We start from the raw sequence: 20,453 nt of genomic DNA on the forward strand, positions 1-20,453 counted from the left end.
CTGCAAACTGAAACCTCAGTAATAAACATCCATCCATCCATTTTCTAACCACCTATCCCTTTCGGCGTTGCGGGGGGGGGCTGGAGCCTATCCCAGCTGTCAACGGGCGAGAGGCGGGGTACACCCTGGACTGGTCGCCAGTCGATCGCAGGACAACACACAAGACAGAGAACCATTCACGCTCACACCTAAGGGCAATTTAGAGTCACCAATTAACCTAATGAGCATGTTTTTGGTCTGTGGGAGGAAGTCGGAGTACCTGGAGTAATAACATTTTGGGTTAATACCACTCTGACAGTGTCAGTCAAGAACTGAGCATTATCATCTTTGTAAAGGCAGAATTTATGGCAGAGCTGTTGCTCTGGATCACTTTAGATTGAACAAGTGTACCTAATGAAGTGGCCAGTGAGTGTGTTAAATTTTAAAGAGTGCCTTTTTCTGTCCACAGTAGTAAAATGATGTAAGATTTGTAAAATCACCTGGTATTTCTATTCTTTCCTGCTGTAGTCCAGTGAAAGAGAAAACAGTGACTCCTTGGTGCAGTGCAGTGGTCGGCCTGGTCGTACAGTCAAACCACTGAAATTAGAGACTGATTATACATTTTAGAGTAACTCCGGGGTCTGCACTTCTGTGCATGTTAACAGTTTTATATAATTGCATATGTGGACTGAGGGAGATTTGGCTCCAATATTTTACATAATTGTACCATAACTTGGCCTCTGAGCTGCTATGAGTTGAGCACAGCAATGAATTTTCATCTTAGAGGAAAATACCATGCTGATATTATGATTTGATGAGCGTGGAGGGTCATTCTTGACCTTGGGACAAGGAAGTGAATCTTAAGCTTAAAATATTCTAGCACTAATTTGATGAAGTCTGTTTTCCTGATTTTTACCCACGACCTGGAGCAGTGGTGGGAATGGCAGGAATTAATCAGACAATCCTCCATAAGAAACACCTCTTTTGACAGACCATGAAAATACACACCAGAGTGCTCCTACTGACTCAATAGGATGATTGTCATTGACTCCCAATATGACAACACCCCTTAACGTCTATCAGCATTGTGAAATGACAGCAGTTTTCTTAGGTTTAGGCATCAAAACTACTTGGTAAGTAGCGTTATGTACATGATGAACATAAGCATGTTATGTAACTTATAATGGGAAAATTGATTTAGGTTTCATACAGACATGAACAGCAGTCTCCTGGGCGACAGTCTTGTGTTTGTTTGACCCATTCTTTCACCCCACCTTCGTCCATATGCAGACCTCCTTATTCTGTGACCTGATTTCCTCCTCATATTTAGTATGGCTACTAGAGGTCGCGGCCTATCAAGAACAGTGATATGTGTAATAATAACCTACTTACAAAGTCAACCTATATGGTAATTTTTCTAACGAGGACGGGCTTGTGTTTTCAGTCAACTATATCCTAATGTAACAAGAAATGTGTTGCACATTTTTTTTCCAATTAAAAAATATGCTGAATGACTGATTTTTTCCTTATAAGCCTGATTTTATTTGATATCAGGGGTCTCAAACCTTTTTACCATGAGAGCTACTTATTGTGTGAATAAAAGCTGTCAAGAGCTGCTGCTTTTTCCCCTTGATTTTTATTAGAGGCTTAATGACACAACACTGTGTATCCAGACTCTCCATAACGCTCCTCTCTCCTTCAACCTCAGTGATCCTGTTTTCTGACTGATTAGAAGAGATACCAGGTGTGACTTTTACACATATGCTCTCTGTTCTTCAGTTTGGGTCCATGAATATAAATGAAGCAGTCAAAATACAGTGCATAACAATGTGTGACCCACCTGGTGAATAACATTAGCGTACTTGTTCGGCTACGACTGGAGGTCAATACTGATATTCATTCTGACAATCCAATAACTAGAAATATACATATATACTGTATATATAAAATATATGTGTGTGTGTGTGTGTGTGTGTGTGTGGTCCCTTACACATACACAATACACAGGACATTTTACAGTTTTACAGGCTAACTGTCTCATGTGTGGGTGTGATACGAGGAAATCAGAGAGCAATTTGTCACACATCACACTTCCTTGATCTCCTCCATTCCCTACGCTTTGCATATAATGCATGTGGCACTCACATACAGTTGCAAACCAGGAATATCTGCACTGTGTAATTGTTTCATGCATACACTTTACAAACAGGGTAAACATCCATGGAGGCCATTTTCTTGATTAAAACCACTCCCTGCATGTTCAAAATCTCAGCTTTTATTCCCTCAATGGTGTTGTGTTGCATTCCAGGCCATTCCCACCACTGACAACTGCTAATACAACAGTTGTTGTGCCATAATGATTAAAATTGACCATTAAACTGTATGAAGCAAACAACGCTGCAGGTCCTGTTTCCAGGCAAGTCTCGCACTGACGCTGACAGGTGAAAATAGCCTTGGTTGTCTGAATTTCTGGGGGCCGTAAAAACATTTTGCACCTGTCTTATGTGCTGTTAAAGCTTTTGTCATGAGCTGCTTGATGTTGGTTCTCACTGAAAACAGAAACTGGAGGTGGAAGGAAGCAGAATACAATAGTGGTTGTGGGAGGTAATAATGTGTATGACATCATTTAGGTCTGTACTTGAAGCTGAAGCAGCTTTCCGATGAACTGAAGTCAAACAATGTGGAACATGTTAGAGCTGCTATGAGCATTGGGAAAAACAGGGATTAAGAAACTGAGTGCGTTCATTTTATCAGAGGGTCCAATGCACTTGAATGCACCCAAGATGAATGGCTGTGCTGGGGAATGGGGTTGTTTAAAAGATAAGTAGGAGAAGAAGAATGGAGCGCAAGAGAATGATGGAGAGGCGCAGATTTAGAGATTATTAGAAGAGGAGAGACAGACAGATGCAGTGAGACAATAGGAATAAAGCAGATGGAAGGAAGAGAGATGGAAACACAAAGGAGAAAGTGTGGAACAGCAGGGACGGAAAGAAACAAAGAAAAGAGATGGGAAATGAGAAAAGACGGAACATATGCAGAGAAAGTTGGGTGCAATATGAAGATGAATATGGTAAGAGAAAGAGGGAGAATGAGGAATATCAGGCGACAAATTCAGATGGAAAAGACAGAGAGGGAACCATGAAAAAGCAAGGAAGAAAGTGAGTCACAGAGAGGAAAAAGTGCAGAGAGTGGGGTGATGGAAAGAAAGACAGTGAGAGGAGACAAGAAGAGGAGAGCGATGAGGGGAGGGATAGTGGTCCTGATAGATGAGTAATGTCAGGTTCATTTCCTGAGGAACAGAACAAGACAAAGCCCATTTAATAACTGTCATACACACACACACACACACACACACACACACACACACACACACACACACACACGAGAAGTGAACTGGGCATTAGGTGTATTGTCTTGATAAAAGATTTCAGAGCCACAGAGCATGATTAGAATAGATAACATGTCATCTCATTCTCATCTGATTTAATGAAACACGTCTGCTGTTTAGCATGCTGTCTTCTGTGTGTGTGTGTGTGTGTGTGTGTGTGTGTGTGTGTGTGTGTGTGAACGTGTGCGTCTTTGTTTGTGCCTGCAAGACTGTGAGTGGGTTTCCATATGCGTGTGTCTGCTTACCATGCTCAGCACAGGTGCAAGCAGGTTTAAATGTATTTGATTCAAGGCATAAATGTGATTTTGTCAGCATAGTAATACGGGGCTGTAACAAAATATCATAATAAAAACGACGTAATGTGATCACGATTATTATATTACAGGACATTTCTGTTTGCTTTGTCTGTGCCCTCCTTTTTTTATTGTGATCTATGCACGCAGCTGCCAGCCCGTCCGTCTGCCTGTCTCTCCCTCTTCCTGTACACGTGTGCATTTTATATGACTCGCAGTTGTCCTCAAGCCCGTTTCTCAAGGGAGCAATACAATTGGTGGCTTAATCAATGGCCACCTGCCTGCTATTGGCTAATCAATGCCAGGGTAAACATTAAGATTAGCACTTTGGAGGAGGCAGATAATTGACTGTAAAGGCTTGACAGGCGAGTGATGCATACTGTAAGTGCATGCTGGGAGAAGGACGCAGAGACACAGATGGACACAGAGCAGCAGATGAAGAAACAGATGAGCAGAAGCAGAATGGTGGAGGAAGTGAAAGAGGAACCGAGGAGGCTGGTGAAAGAAAACAAACCACACTGATCATGGATCATCCAGGGATCACAGAAAGGTTCGTTGACCTTTGGTTAACTGACTCTTTAATGAATTAACCTTACAGCACTTAACAGTGGACAGTTATACCCTGCTTAGCACCTGTGAGATAATCGACTGCTGAATCTAAGCATAAGCACACATGGCAGCTACCGGAGTTCAAACTGACGATCTGGCTCTTCCGCTATTTGTAGTAAAAAAATCTTGCATCACAGCCATCTGATCATACAGTACGACACATAACTTCCTGTGTGCATGACAATCTCTCCCATTGTACCGCCAAAATCTGCTCTTATAAATTTGCATCCGCTGAAGAAAACATTGTGGGTGAAAGAGGTGTTTGTGTAAGCTTTTCTGCTCAAAGTTATATATTACTAATCTGCAAAAGCAAATTCAAAGAAACACAATGTCAACATAGTGAGGATACATACATATTTTTGGCAAGTCATGATTATGGTCATATTGTTGCAAAAAATGTTGATTAAGGGCACTCGGTTCAGGTTATCCAAAGGTCAGAGTCTAGGTTAAATTAGAAAAAGTGACTTGATGTATGAGACAGGACATGTTTACTGTGCTGAGTACATTAATGTAGCACTTCCTACAATTCATAGGGACCAGTTACCAGGGGACAAAACAGAGGCAGAAATTTAGTTTCATTACAAAATGTAATTGAAAAACACATCAGTAGGAGATAATTGTAATTTCTAGACAGGGTCGGGTTACATTTCTCTTGTTCCAGTGACCCCGGCTAACAAAATGACATAAAGTGGTATAAAGCAATGACAACACAACAGCAAAGACATGTTTCAGCCTTTGATTTAACACATCAGTGGCTGACATCAGGTTTTCCTGTCTCTCAGATATGAAGAAAGAAGTCAAAGTTCAGACAGTCTTACAGGGTGAAAGCCTTTGTAGTAGAGGAAGATACCAATTTCTCCAGATGTGCAATATAGCAGCAAGACACATTTCACCATGCTGAGCAGGGGCGCATCACTCATCTATTCGCTGTGTATTGCTGTTATTATTGCAATTTGATGACTGCTGTCACCGTGCTCTCTATCTGCAGGTTGAGAAGAGAAAAACTCTGAAATTTAAACTGTAAAAAAAAAAAAAAAAAGAAAGTGAGAAGCTGAGGAACAGGTGAGAGGCTGAAAGTCATCCAGGGAAATTAAATAAGGATAAAGTGGTTATTCCAGGAAAAGTTAATTACAGCACATCGTCAGACAAATCCCTGAAATTCATTAGACATCACCACTGAAGGATTAAGCAGTGTGCAAGTGTGACATTTCTTTGAACAATAGGCAGACTGACGTATATGCTCTGTACAATCATTTAATGTTCATGGTTTAACTCTTCTCACTGTATGTTTCATTTCTTTATGAATTAATTTCAATAAACCGCTTGTATTCCTTACAATCCCGTGTGAGGCTTGTTTCAACGTTTAGCAGACAAGCAAGAGTAGAAAATAATGTTGAGAAATGTTATTTTCTGGTGTTAGATGAAAGTGAAGAGCGGCAGAAACAGTTCAGGGGAAACAGTTTCTGGCACAACTCAGAAAAAAGAGCTGCCCCACGGTGGTGTAGAGAATAGTAAGTACTGTAAAAGCTTCTGTGAACTGCGGTCAACTCACAAAATAATAATCTTTATCGTCTTTATTGAAAATATAACAGCGATGTAAATGGCTCATCACTGTGAATTCTGCAAACATCATGGTTGTGGGTCCTGACTAAACCTCAAATTTGTGGGAGAAACAACTAAAACAACTTAAAATACCAAGAAATTTTTTGAATGTATTGTTGAACAGGAGTAGAAGGCCCTCTTCAATGCAGTTCACACATTTTAAAATGTGTTTAAATCTTAAATTCACAACATAAGAAAAAGAAGGAAAACAGAAATGCGGTGTAGTAATATCGGTTTTAATGTGGCGTCATGTGAACACTGAAGCTGGAGTTAGCCACGTAACAGCTACGAGACATTTTGGTTGGCGTAGGTGTTGCAGAAAGTATTGTGCCACTGAGCGTTAGATGAGGCTTTACAAATCTTTGTTTGATGCAAGGTAATATACACACAAACTGATGACTAATCACAGGTAGTCACACTGAAAACGATGACTCGTACCCAGAAGCGAGAACGCAGTATTGAGTTTGCTGCATCATAAGGTCAGTGAAGGAGGATAATACACCACTGTTCAGCTGCAAAGGCTCCATTGTTTCATCTGTCGAAACGGGTGTGCTCGTTTTTTGTTTTTTTTTACCTGCTGACATGCTCTAAATTGAGTGTTCATTTGGCTCTTGTCTGGTGTTTTCGCGCTCATACTCAGCAGACATTACATGACCTTTAAACTCAATTTTCAACAGGTTCAGCAAACACTGTGGTATTGATTTAAAATTGATTTTGTGGGGCAAAATTCCACATATTGACATTTTATTTTACAAGTCTTCCATACATATTTATTCAGCCTTCTCCTTTGCTTCAGTAAAGAAACTGCGATTCTCTTGCCAGGAAGACACAAAAAAAATGTTTTAATTAATTTTGAAAAAGGGTCAGAGTTATGAATAACAGTGAAAACCACTTTGCCATCCAATATTGATGGCAGAAAATGATTTAACTGTGTGAATAGCAAAGGGTTTACCGTTGCTGCCACTAAGAGCATGATAATGAGGCATCTGAAGCAGCAAAAAAAGTCGATGACTGTTAAAATGACACGTCAAAAACATATTCCATGTCTTTCCACTTGACACCCACAAATTCACAAAAGCTAATCAATTTTCCATGATTTGGCTTTCGCGAGCATGACACAGACTCTATGTGCCTCTTTGCCCTAAAATAAATCATTGCCAGTCATTGTCTTCCCCATAAGGGAGCGTTATCTCTCCAGCCTTATTTACTCAACACAGATGAATGTAGGGCTGTTTTCAATGATTCGTTCACTGATGATACAGTTGGTTTGATCACTGATGAAGCAACAAAGTACCGTGGATGTGTAGATAAGTTTCTTAATTGGTGTCTTTGATCTTTGATTTCAGCGCCGCACACCAACATGTAGCTGTTAATGATGATTGAATTGAAGTTGCGAGTGAATATAACATTGAGGGACAGTAATTGATGAAAAACTCATTTGCAGGACAGGATTTCAATGATTATACTTCATGTGGAAGCTTCGACGGTTCGGAGTGGACGGACAGACACCGGTTGTCATTCATCATTCATTTGTGGAGAGCATCCTAACCTTCTGCTTTGTCGCTTGGTATTTCTCACTTCACTTCTCACTGCGCATTGTCTCTAATGACAACAAAGCAAGAAAAGACACTGTAGAGACATGGCGGTGCAACATGGTGGACTTTGTGGAAGAGGACCTGCTCCCTCTGTTGATATAAAAGGCTCATTATACGGTGAATATTATGAATTCTATGACTATCATATTCCATTTCTGCTAATAGATTCCCCTAAATGCTACACAGCGGACCTTTAATGTCTGTCTGTTGAGAGCACACTTATGCTCCTTTATACGTCCCACCTATGGTGCAGCCATACAAAGAGCAGCATGCAAATAGTTACAGAGTACTTGCTTGCAACTAAGCCATTGGGGTCTTACTGTGTGCGCCGAGGTTTCTATGTGATAACATTTTGTTTGTTAGTATAAATGTATCCACGTGTCCAGCACTGCAAAATCACTAATTGTCGTTGTCAAGCTAAGGGTAGGAATTTTTGTTTATGCAGACCATGAAAAACTTAGAAATGATAGAAATGATGATGACTTTACATCCTGTTTGAAGGGTTTAAAGTGAGGAAACAACGTGTACTGAGTATGATCCTTTGTTAGCAGCTCATCTGTCCTCTTACTGGATTCAATTCTGTAATTTATTATTCATTTGATATCACAGCCCTCAGGACGCATTTAGTTAAATTAAATTGTGAATGTTAAATGCCATGAGTGGAAAGAAAAAAGAAAATCCTTCTTGTTTTCCTCTACAGGGTCAAACAGGATTAGACAAGGCTGGAACACATTAGCTTGGTTTTATGCCATTTCAGTCTCCCCCTCAGCAACACCTGTGATTATTCCTACATGTTGTCAGCAGAACGGGTCTGGCAATTTGGCTCCTTCGTATTTAAATTTAAATAAACACTAATGCTGACACTACCTCTAATAGTGATTAATTGAGTATGAAGACATACAAGTTTAAACATCAAGAGCGTAGAGTGAAAAGCCCGATAAAAAGTGTCAACATTATCAACACATGAAATCTAGCACACACTAACACACACACTGTTCTACATGTCTGTCCAATGGCTCTGGATTGTCGGCTAGCCCCCTAAACACAACATGTCAAGACTCTTCAGAGGGAAGATTGCAATTAGGAGAAGTTCAAGTAGATCTAGATGTCAAGGAAATGTGTGTGATATGTCTGCACACTAAAAAGAGGCAGAAAGATCAAGAATAGACAGTGTGAGAGAGGACAGTGAGAGGAAGACAAGAAAAGCTGTGACGGAGACAGTCAGATATGACAGTATAATAGGGAGACGTTATTAGTTAATATATTTTTTGGGTTGACGAGCTGCCAAGTTGCATCATAGAGAGGCAGACGTGAGAAACCTCAGCGTCACTCAGGATCAAATGCGTTCATGTCTAACTCAGGGCCAACTGCAGGTCGATGGAGGCTACACTCTGAAAAGGGATCTTTTGAAGTTAATTAATCATCAGTCACTCTTGCCGAATCTCTTTGTTAATGCTGTTTGTCTGTGTTTGCTGTTATGATTTTGCTGCTCTTGTCAAATTATTTTTCCGTTGTTCTGACTGATACGCCGGCTCTTTGCAGCTCTGTTCGCTGTCTCCTGTTGCTTTGAAAACTCACATATCAAAGTGCCGATTGCCTGGTCGCTTTACAGCTGACAAAGGCTGCTAATTAGCATTCAGTATAATATAGCCCATCCTGGTAACAGTGTTTGTAATTATAATTTATGTACTTCAAAGTTAAAGTATTTTTTCATGAAATGCAAAGTTTATTTTGTCTGCTCCTTGAAAATAAGCCATTTTGATCAGGCTTGAAAATTGCTCAACACACTCTACAAGTAAAGACTTCCAAAACACACACACACACACACACACACACACACACACACACACACACACACACACACACAGTTCAGGGTTTCTGCAAGTTCCAGAAAGTCCGGTTCAGTATTTTTATAATGCTAGCAGGAATACAATTTGATTGACTTTCAAAAAATTAACCCATACAAAAGAGAAATCAAAACCTTGCAATAACACTGCTGCAAGTTGTGGATACAATGTCCAAGTACTTTAATAAAGCAGATGCAGTGAAAGCAAAGGCATAACTCACATTATATACCTAAAATAATATGTACTGACTGTTTTCACAGCCAGACCTCAGCTCCATGAGGAATCATGTGATTAAATGACACATCACATTTCCTTTCACTACAGGTTCACAAATACTTATCAAACATATTTGTATGTCAAAAGCTGTAAACATCAAAATTTTTAAAACTCAAAATTAATTGTGATGTGCATCTTGAAGGCTTGACTGGTTCATTTATTCTGAGTCAGAGCAGCAAAGGGAAGCCAACCTCAGCCTGGAGCTGTGTGCGCCTTCATGACATACTTATCAGAGAAACACTGCGTTTCAATTTCACAACTCTTTCAACCATACAAATCTTTGCGTTATCACCGATACAGCCATCACAATGTGCAGCCACACCCTCAGGCACCAACTCCTGATCAAAACATTATAGAATGATGCTAGTGCCGCAGGAGCTCATCCTTAGAGACACCTTCACGCAGCTCAAATGCTGATGGTGATGTCTTGAAGCACTCGGTGGCTGTTTGCTCTACCTCCCAATCAAAGTCTGATGAACTGTCAGTGTGTGTGCTGAGCTGTGACACAGAGAAAAGTCTCCCTGTCCTCCCTGACATTTGGCCTGATGACTGTCAACAACCCCACCCTCCTTGTCAACCAAATCATCCTTCAGCAACATGAGTGCATTGAAAAGTGATGCGTCATCTGCAAAGAGTTAGAGAATGGTCAGATGGATATGTTTTAAGTTAAAATTATGAAAGGTTGTACTGTACAACCCTGATTGACAAAAAGTTGGGACATTAAAACTTTGACATATATTCAAACGAAAACAGTACAAATACAATATATTTAATGACTGACCTCATCAACTCCAAATATCTGCTTATTCTGAATTTGATGCAGCAATGTATTTCAACCTGGTTGGACCAGGAGACAACAAAACACTGGGAAAGATGTGGAATGTTCCAAAAACACCTGTTTGGAACATTCCACAGGTAAACAGGTTGATTGGTAACAGGTGATAGTATCATGATTGGGTATGAAAGGAGCATCCTGGAAAGGCTCAGTTGATCACAAGTACGGGTGGGGGGAGGTTCACCACTTTGTGAATACATGATTGTATAAAGAAGGTTACTACATGGGCTCAGGAACACTTTGTAAACCCTTTTTTGGAATCAGAGGTGTATTCAGGCACCAGACATTTACGTAATAGGGGTTATTTGCATTAATGTTGTCTGTTAGTAGTGGGTCAGTCCCCAAAAGTGCTCAGTTTTCCCACTTTAACACACTTTTGTCACAGGGATTGAAAAGCACTTGAAAGCCTCCCAGTGTCTTTACTGCAAAGTCAGCCACAGACCAAATCATTTGTCAGTCAGTCAAGAATTAAGACTTCCACTGAATGCTGTGAGGAGCTCAAGCAGACAAAGAAAATAACTGACAGCTTCAAGAGCTCCACAATGTGGGATTTACAATCTGCCTTAATGGAGGTCTTTCATGTTTCACTTTTAAGATGAGGGCTCTCTGTTGGTATCTCTAAGAAACGTTCCCAGCAGGACTAGTCTTACGGTGAGGATGCTGGTGGTGCTGCAGCTAAAGCAAATAATTAGCACAGGCTCCAATCAAGAACATCATTCTTTGACTATATTTCTTGGGCATTTTGGCACAGTCAAGAGAAGTTTGACAGCCATTGCAGTTATGTGATATTCCCCAAAAAGCTAGATTTTCTAGTTTTATTTATCCGGCACAGAGTTATGGACAGATGAACACATTCATATGCTTATAAATATTCATGAAGTGCTGTGTTTTAACAGGGCAGAACATGTTCAAGTGTGAGCACATAACTCTTAGTTGGAATCTACATGCAGTTGAACAGATGAGATATTTTGACAGTGTTTGGACAGTTTGGCATGCCAAATTCAACTCATTTTTACATTGACTGTCTATAGAGATACAGAAGCTCATATTTCCCTTGCAGTTAAGTGTCAGTCGCTCCGCAGGGATATCTAAAAGCCACTCACATGTCTCAGTGTATCCCTCTCCATGCAGCTGAGCTTTTAGAGTAAAAGGTACATAATCCTGAGGGATGCTGACCCCTGTGCCTATGGAAAATTCTAAGTGTAAATGTGAGTGCATGAATGTGTAGGTATGTGTGCGTGGTACTGTATGTGTGTGGAAGTATGTGCGTGAGGGGAAATGCAAGGGGATCAATGTCCATTATTGGTGTGAATTGGATCAATAAGTCAGCCAACCAATATCCAAACAGGCGAATATGAAGTGACAAAAACACATCTACATGAGATGCACGTGCTTGCCACACGCATGCATGCACCCACGTAAATACACACATACACTACACAAATACACACACACGCACAATTTTGTTAGAGTGGCTTGTTATAGAAATTTCTGTTCAATGGGAAAAGGGAAGCATGTCAGAGATACATGAAGGTCAGTGCTGCAGTAGTGGCACAGTGCAAGAATACATTGTGTGGGTGAACCTGCCGACACGCATACACACACACACACACACACACGTATGGCCTGCACAGGTGGACTCAAATGGAGTGTGAGAGAGTCAGAGAGAAAGGGACACGCCTCTCTCTTTTAGTTCAATCCCTCGGGGAAATCACAGACTGACACCTCTTCCCTCGCTGTTCTTTCACCCACTTCCTCGGCTCTTTTCTTTCTTCTCTGCCTTTTATTCTCCCCTCTATTCAAGTCTCCATTCAGTAATGCTCTATTAACACAAAGGAAGGACCGCAAATTGAATGGGACAGAAAGAGAATAGCACTAAAACACACAAACAGCCCCCCAAAACACAGCGCGATATTAAAAGGGAAATGAAGATTGAATAGAAAAGTGCACCTTTTTCACCAGGGTTACCTGGAAGTACATCCATCTGTTGTGCCGCTTCCTTTATAAGGCCTCCCTGAATCTCTTTCACTAATCTATCTATCTATCTATCTATCTATCTATCTATCTATCTATCTATCTATCTATCTATCTATCTATCTATCTATCTATCTATCTATCTATCTATCTATCTATCTATCTATCTATCTATCTAATGTTCCTGTTCTCGCCGCTGACAAACCGTCTATTACTCATGCTGCTTCTCTCTCCTGCCTCTGCACTCACGTCCTTATCTAACTTGGCCTCGCTGGTGGTGAGCTACTGCAGTGATGCCAGATGAAGAGAAAACCATCTACTCTTTTTATAAAAGGAGTGTGGGCAGGCCACCCACCTTAAGTTTTAGATAGATTTTATACATTGGCTTAGAAAACAGCAAAGAAATGTTCCAACTTTTTTTTCTGAGTGGAGTAAAAAAAGGTTGTTTTTCTGGCGCAGTGGGAATGAAGGGAGAGGCACGGAGAAGGAGAGATACATGTTTTTAAAATTACTCCCAATTTGCTACGTGGTGAACATCTACTTTCATATTTTATCCAAGTGTCCGAATTCACAAACTAAATTTTCATGAATTATGAAGCATCCTTAAGACTCCCATAACAGAAAAAAATCCCAGCTGTTCACCGTCAGCGCAGAGAGAAGCGCAGAACTTTTTAAAGACATGCACCTTTCAAGCTTACAGAGGTGTGTTTGATGCCCAGAGAAGAGATTTTGGGTGGAGTATCACTTTAAGAAGTAGTTGCAGAAGAAATCTTTGTGCCTACGTGAGGTTAATGGTGACTCATCAGATGTTTCTTTCTCCTGTTTTGCTCGAAGCGGTGAATTCGACTCACACTTTGATTTTTCTCATTGTGCTCGGGCATGGCAATGGGTGAATTAGCTTGAGACAGTCTGTAGAATGGAAGGATGCATTGTTTGGCCTTCACTTACACAATGCGACTTTTTGTACTTTCATTGGTCAATAAAAACAAATAATTATTCTGGAATTCTTTGTCAAATGTCTCCTAAGCTTCTTAAAAAACACGTCATGCAGTATCATAGCAATGCTTCATTGATTATCTGCACCGCCTTGTTATAATGGTTCTTTATAAAGCTTGAGAGTTTCAAACGGCAAGACACGTCATGCAGCAGAAACAGGTTTACATGCCCTCTGTGGATTATGCCTGCAATGAATACAATCATTTGTAAAATAGTTACACCCATGGAAGCAGGAGCTACTCATCGACATTACAAAAATTACTGTTGAGGATACCTCAAGAGTTCACATGATGTGTGTCGGTGACTGCCAGTGAATCGTATTCTGCTCCTTGCTCTATTAGTGGATAAGTGGATCGGAGACAAGACAATGTAGAACTAATTCTTACTGTCATTTCCACAGAATGTTTTAGAAAAGACAGATTAAGTGCTGATATTTCTGTGCACGGGTGGTGCAGGAGCAAAATTTTCATGTATCACCACAGAAACCCAGAGTTTCTTTCCCAGCAAGGAACGAACAACCTCTGGCTTGGTCCTGTAATCCAACAAACAACCGTGTTCATGTTTTTGAAACCAGTTTTCGCCCGGCAAATGTTAACACTGACAAGGAGTGCAGTGAAATGGAATTCAAATTGGACAAAAGGTGGGAAAAAAGGGACACATGTGGACAGGAGGAGCTGGAAAGTGAACCATCAACCCTGCAATTAGTATACGACCCACTCTCCCTCTTGATGACATACATTTATTGCATTCCAATAACAAGCATGTAGACTGCAAATGTGTGCTGCCTCTTAGTGTGTATCTGCAGTGCCTGCAAGGTGTTGTGCCCTCTTGCTTTGTTTTTAATTACATTAACTCAAACAGCAGACAGTGAATGTGTCATTGTTATTAGCTAACTGAATGAATGCAGAGCAGTCAAATACCTTCTCGTACTCTTTGAAATTTAGCAAATCAGCAGGGGGCTTGCACGGCAGCAGATATACAACCATGCTCTATATTCACCGTCAGATAGCAGCGTGTAGGGTACTGAACTGTGTAGGCATGCGCACACAAACACACACACGCACACAAACAAGGAGGAGAAAGAGCTTGCTCAATACCCTGCAGGAGTCCACTTGAGATAAAATTCAGCAGCACTGAATAATACACTCCATTTATCAAGGAGAAAACACTAACCCTGACAAACGCATGCTCACACACACACACACACGCACGCACACACACACACACACACACACACACACACACACACACACACACATACACATATATACAGCACTCTCAGAGGGTTGCTGGGAAGTGAAGGTGCCCTTGTGTCAGTGGTCATTTATCAGAAGATGTGATTCAAAGTGCTGCAGCAGGTGAAACCCGCTGGTCTCTACTTGTTTAAATTTCCTCTCATCGCTTTGAACCCTACAGCAGATAATGCCATGCTGATGTGCCCTGGTAATGTTAAACACTCTCTCCCCTGTATTTGGATTTGCATCATTCGGCCACGGTGAGCCCTGCAAGGGGAGAAATGCCACCGCAGCAGCAGAAGGGATCAAATGAACAGCATATTTCAGCCCAATATGCCATGAAGTGTTTGTGGTAAATATTTTAGTCCTCTACATTCATCTGACAGCTGCAGCTACTTGCTTACTTGAAATTTCAAACACAAAGTTTCTCAAAGACTCTGCCGGATGCTCATCTTGTCTGTTTCTTCTGTCTGCCCCTTGGAATCAGCAGTCAGTCTGGTTCAGCCAGTGTTTTTGCTGCATAGACGAGGCTTTGTTTTTATTTTTTTATCATGCGTAACACAGCTGTGTGGTATTCTGACGGTTGCTCTGTCCTCACCGTGATCAAACGGTGGAAAAAATGAGAAATGTGCCCAAAACATGTAAGTAAACACTTGGTTAGAAAATGTTGTTTATGTGCATTTAATCCATGCAATCTAAATCTTCATGCTGTAACTGTCTGTGACTTCTCCAGATCAAATGCAGAAAATAAAGCAAAATCTGCAAGCTAGTTCACACATACCACTCAAGAACTCAACGTTGTCCTCTGCATCAGCCGATGCAACGACCAAGCTTTCCTACTGCCATCACCAACTGGGCCATTGATTTTAAGCTGTCGGCTCGCCGCGCATTCTCCGCTGCTGCAGCTGCTCCTCATGCATGCCATGCCTTACCTGTTATCAACAAGTCCCTTGACGTTTGCGATCAAAAAACGATCGAAGAGCGGTGTTGGGAATTGTAGAACATTATGGAGCTGAGAGGAGGAACGCTCGCGTGGTGGATAGACAAACTACATGAGTGATAGTCGCATGTGATTTTGGAGCTCTACATGATCACAACACTCCACGAATTGAACTGAATTTTTATTGTTTGTACACAGTCAGAGGCTTTCAGCATGTTTCTACAGTGTCCAGGTCCACTTGAATCTATGTGGAAAGCAAGCGCATCAGACTGCCGGTACTCACATGGAGAATAAAAGCAAAGTAGACAAGAAGGCACACACACACACACACACACACACACACACAAAGGTGTAACAAGACAGTGAATTGACCAGGTCGGATCATGTCTTCATGCGGGATGTTGGTGGGAGCTCCTCTTGTTCATGGCGTCAAACTTTCCCTGTTGCAGATGCAGTTGTTGCTGAGGTGATTTTTTTCATGTTTTTGCTTTTTAGTGGCTTTAAATTAAGCTTCCCTGGAGCCAAAAGAATCTATTTGCATTCACTCTTCATTGCATACTTATTCATTATGCGAGTTGACTGGCTGAGCTTTCACGAGTACCATTTAAAATCCCTCTGTCAGTAGACAACAACTCAGCTGCATGTCCCGTTGTTTTGCCCTTTGAGCAAGACTATGAACGCCTACCTGCTCACATCCTCTATCGAACAACACACAAGAATAAAAGACAAACGTCCACAGTTTGTATACAATCAAGGAATAAAATGAATTGCCTTACATGTGATGACTATGCAGACAAACAGTTGAACACTGATCTTGTATCAATAATATCTTTGTGGTCAGATCCTGGTGATTGAGTTGGCCAGCACACAGAGGCAGGCAGACACACGCAAAGGGCAAGTGATGCAGTAATCATCACAATGCGCCACTTGTGTTTTTAGAAAGAAGAATATTCTCTCTTCATTTTTCTCCAGTAGTGAGGTCAGAGCACACACTGCCCCTTCTGTCCCCATACTGAAAATTATAACCCTTAAGAGTGCAAATTTTAGTCAGCTAAACCTACTCCATCCAGCAAAAACACTTAAATGCCATTGAGGTCAATCTCTCTGGGGTGCTACTGTATAGAGTTCCTGGACACACTCACTCACACCCACTCACATACACACAGACATAATTATGTGTCGCGCAATTGTGCTTGTTATGTTCAAATGGCCTTTTTCTACATCAATACTCAGGATTTTCCACTGCTTTGAGCATGCCGTCTTTGCTAAACAACAAGAAAATGCTGAGACACCTGCACAGCAAAAAGAGAGAGATGAGGATGAGAGATGCAGGTAATCATCAAGGAACTGGGGGGGTGGGGGGGTGGAGTAAACACACCTGTGCCCAAGTGCTGCCCAGGTGCCCACACTTGTTGAGCCTCTCACAAAGTGCACAGACTATACATCAGTGAAGGGCTCAGGCTGAAGTGAGGAGTATGTGTGAATATGAACAGTCAGGAAGCAGAAAATTTGCACTGACACACAAACATCCAGAAAGCACAGACAATGAAATATACATACGATCTACACAAACACTTATGCTGTTGAATTTTAGTGTTGGACAGTCTCTCCCTCACAGACAAGCATGTAAGCACAACCCCTGAATCCCTGACAAATTAATCCTCACATCTGTTCTGCTGGAGACTGAGAAGAGATTAACCTGCTGCTTTTACTGCCTCATTGGCTCACACGCATGAACAATGAACACACACGCACGCATGCATACAGCGCTTTCACAATACATACTGTGAAATTACACAAAAACATAACCACACACGATCTCTCAGATCCCTCACAGAACCAATACAGAGCATTTGTGGACACTCAGATGCTTGCATTCACAGAAATCTTCCCCATAATCCCTCAAATCAGAGGATAAGACTCATGACATCAACAAAACCTCTTGGTGGAACTCGAGAGACAAGACTGTAAAACCTCTCTGATCAAGAAAATTCATGAAAAGAGAATCTACTCCTCTAAATGCACCTAAGCAAAATCCTTCAGGCAGCACCTGCAGGGGGCACTGCACATGCTGAATGCTCTCCAGCAGCCAAATCGCAGACAGAATTACAGTAGTGGTGGCCTTTCAGCAATGAGCCGTCAGCAACAAACCATTTACAAACGCAGAAAGGGTGTAAGAGAGGAATGCAGCTGTGCAAGACTTTCAACAACGTAACCTGACTGCGGAAATGCGCATGTAGGCTGACTCACAGGTGCGTTAGCACTATAACAACAGACACATACAAAAATGCAGACACACGCACACACATTCTTACCACCATAAATGAAGGTTGAATAAATAAATCAAATGCGCCATCGCAATTAAACACACAAAAGACTGTTATTAAGGGAGAGCACGTCTGAAATTTCAAGAGATGGATGTTGTGCTGATAAACTTGTTGTTGAGATGCACACAAACAAAAAATTCATGGAGAATATTGTTTACATGGTTGGTTATCTCTTTCATGTATGAATGGTAAAATATGTGCATGTGGGGTTGTGTCATCAGCGTGTGCACACACGTGCCTGCGGCACTATTGAGTGTGTATCTTTCGAGGTAATTGGGGCTGAGCAGAACATGTCGACACTGGCAGCCAATCAAACAATTTTTTTCCTATTTTGCTGCCAACAACATTAAATCCCTCTGCAATAAAAAACATAATGCGGACACATGCACAGGCACACTCTTGTACAAACAGACGCTCTCAGACTAATGCTGCTTGATGGCACGTGTGAGGATACAAGAAAGCTGCAATTTTAAGTTTTAAGTATGCTTGTATGCCACAAATCATACAAAAGAGATGCAGGGGAAAAAAAACAATAAAGTGAGCCTTACTGCTTGGGGGATTGTAAGAACAAATTGCATCAAGTCAACTGAAAACACACACACACACACACACACACACACACACAAACAAACAGATGGTTGTGCACATCCGCCATTCAAACCAAAACGTCCCTGCCTTTAATTTCCTACCTTTCACGTTTATTGCTGTTTTATGTTTTATCTTCCTGTCCCTTATCTGAGCTCTGACAAACACACGCACATGCACATACACACACACACACACACACACACACACGCACAGAAGCCCCAGGCAAGTCATAAGAATCTCACCCACTCAATCAACAGAAAGACAGAAAGCTGCAGCAACAGGAGCTGAAACTTACCTCCGCCAGACAAAAGTTCATCGTTCCCAAAAACAAGAACGGTGAGGAATAAGAAGAGGACAGAAGTGTGTGTGTGTGTGTGTGTGTGTGTGTGTGTGTGTGTGTGTGTGTGTGTGTGTGTGTGTGTGAGAGCGAGAGAGAGGAAAACAGAGAAGGAGATCAAGGGACCAACAGAACAAGACGGGAAGCTCGCAAAAGGGATTTTGATTTCGTGAGGAGAAAACCAGGAGAGTTGAGCAAACTGAGGGTAATATATCACAATCTACTGACTGGACGAAAAAAAGGAAAAGGGAAGAGAGAAAAGGGCAGAGGGCGTGAAGCATATAGCATCCTGTTTTTCAAACAGCGTGGACAAGAGAGAAGAGAAGAGAAGAGAAGAGAAGAGAAGAGAAGAGAAGAGAAGAGAAGAGAAGAGAAGAGAAGAGAAGAGAAGAAATCCTACCTGGAGTTGTTCGAACAACGTGGTGGACTGTCTGGTAGTCAGGGCTGGAGCTGAACTCTCCTCAGGACGCAGAAACACTTGCTGACCGCGTCTGCAGGCATCAAAAATAACAGTCAGGACCTGTGTGTGTGTGAGTGTGTGTGTGTGTGAGTTATCCACTGTGCACACATGGAGTCAGCTGCTATAGTCTGACTGATAAGCTGTTGAAAAAAAAGCTTTTTCACGCACACACACACACACACACACACACACACACACACACACACACAGGCGCACTCAACAACTTATCTTCTCCCTGCACTGAGAAGTGCAGGAATTTAAAGGGGTGTGTGTGTCTGTGTGTGTGTGTGTGTGTGTGTGAGGGAATGTAGGAGAAAAGATGAGTGTGTTTACGTGTGTGTGTGTGTGTGTGTGTGTGTGTGTGTGTGTGTGTGTGTGTGTGTGTGTGTGTGTGTGAAGTCCTTACAGGTCCTTCCCTTTCTTCCTCTCGAGCGCAGTCATGTCATCTCCACCTGTCGTACGCAGAGAGAGCGCTGGAGTCACACACACATTCACACACACAGCGATGCGCCGATGCACACACTCACGCCGGCAGGCTGAGACACACACTGGCGCGCCACCACCACGAGCCGCAACGCATAGAGCCGAGAGTGAACACAGTCCCTCCTCCTCCTCTCTCCTCCCACCTCTCTCTCTCTCTGTCTCTCTCGCTCTGCTCCTCCTCTGGGTCTTACTGCCTCTCTCAACCCTCCCCATGTTTTACTTTCTGAAGCACACGCGCGCGCGTGCACACACACACACACACACACACACACACACACAAACCCATCATACCACAGGTACAGTGCATGGGAAACATTTAGAAAAATACTTGGAATAATTGCTTTTATATTTTACTGATTTTCATCCTGAAAAAGCAGCTGTTTTAAAGCTGTTGAAACTGATTTCCATCCATATTTAAGACACCACTGTTTGCTGTTTCTTTCAACCCTTAATCACAACTATATTCGAATTATTTCACATTACATTAAAGTTCCTCCCTTGGCATTGATTAAGCCCCTAAAAACTCTGATTAGAGGTTTTTTCCATGAAAAAAATCACTTCATGTCATTTCGTATGTGTGGAATCATGAATATGCAAATAGCCCCCGCCTCTATCTCCACCCACCCCTCCACAGCTCGCCTACAGCTCGAGTGTACCTGCTCACCTTCAACTCTGCTCATCAAACACAC

General features: G+C 41.8%; 1 protein-coding gene across 2 annotated transcripts in view; it reads right to left on the reverse strand.

Moving 5' to 3' along the window:
• Window positions 1–20,453, reverse strand: part of LOC139336002 (cGMP-dependent 3',5'-cyclic phosphodiesterase) — a 143,784-nt gene that overhangs the window by 79,883 nt on the left and 43,448 nt on the right. The window contains exons 1-2 of one of the 2 annotated variants that reach the window (XM_070969829.1): window positions 19,688–19,912; window positions 19,222–19,312 (exon numbers count right to left, since the gene is read on the reverse strand). In XM_070969829.1, the coding sequence (XP_070825930.1) occupies window positions 19,222–19,312; window positions 19,688–19,722 (126 nt within the window). In that variant the 5' untranslated portion in view covers window positions 19,723–19,912. Of the gene's footprint in view, window positions 1–19,221; window positions 19,313–19,687; window positions 19,913–20,453 lie in introns of those variants that run through there. The other variant, XM_070969828.1, reaches the window with a different exon arrangement.

Source organism: Chaetodon trifascialis, chromosome 9, assembly GCF_039877785.1.
Source record: "Chaetodon trifascialis isolate fChaTrf1 chromosome 9, fChaTrf1.hap1, whole genome shotgun sequence".
NCBI lineage: Eukaryota > Metazoa > Chordata > Actinopteri > Chaetodontiformes > Chaetodontidae > Chaetodon > Chaetodon trifascialis.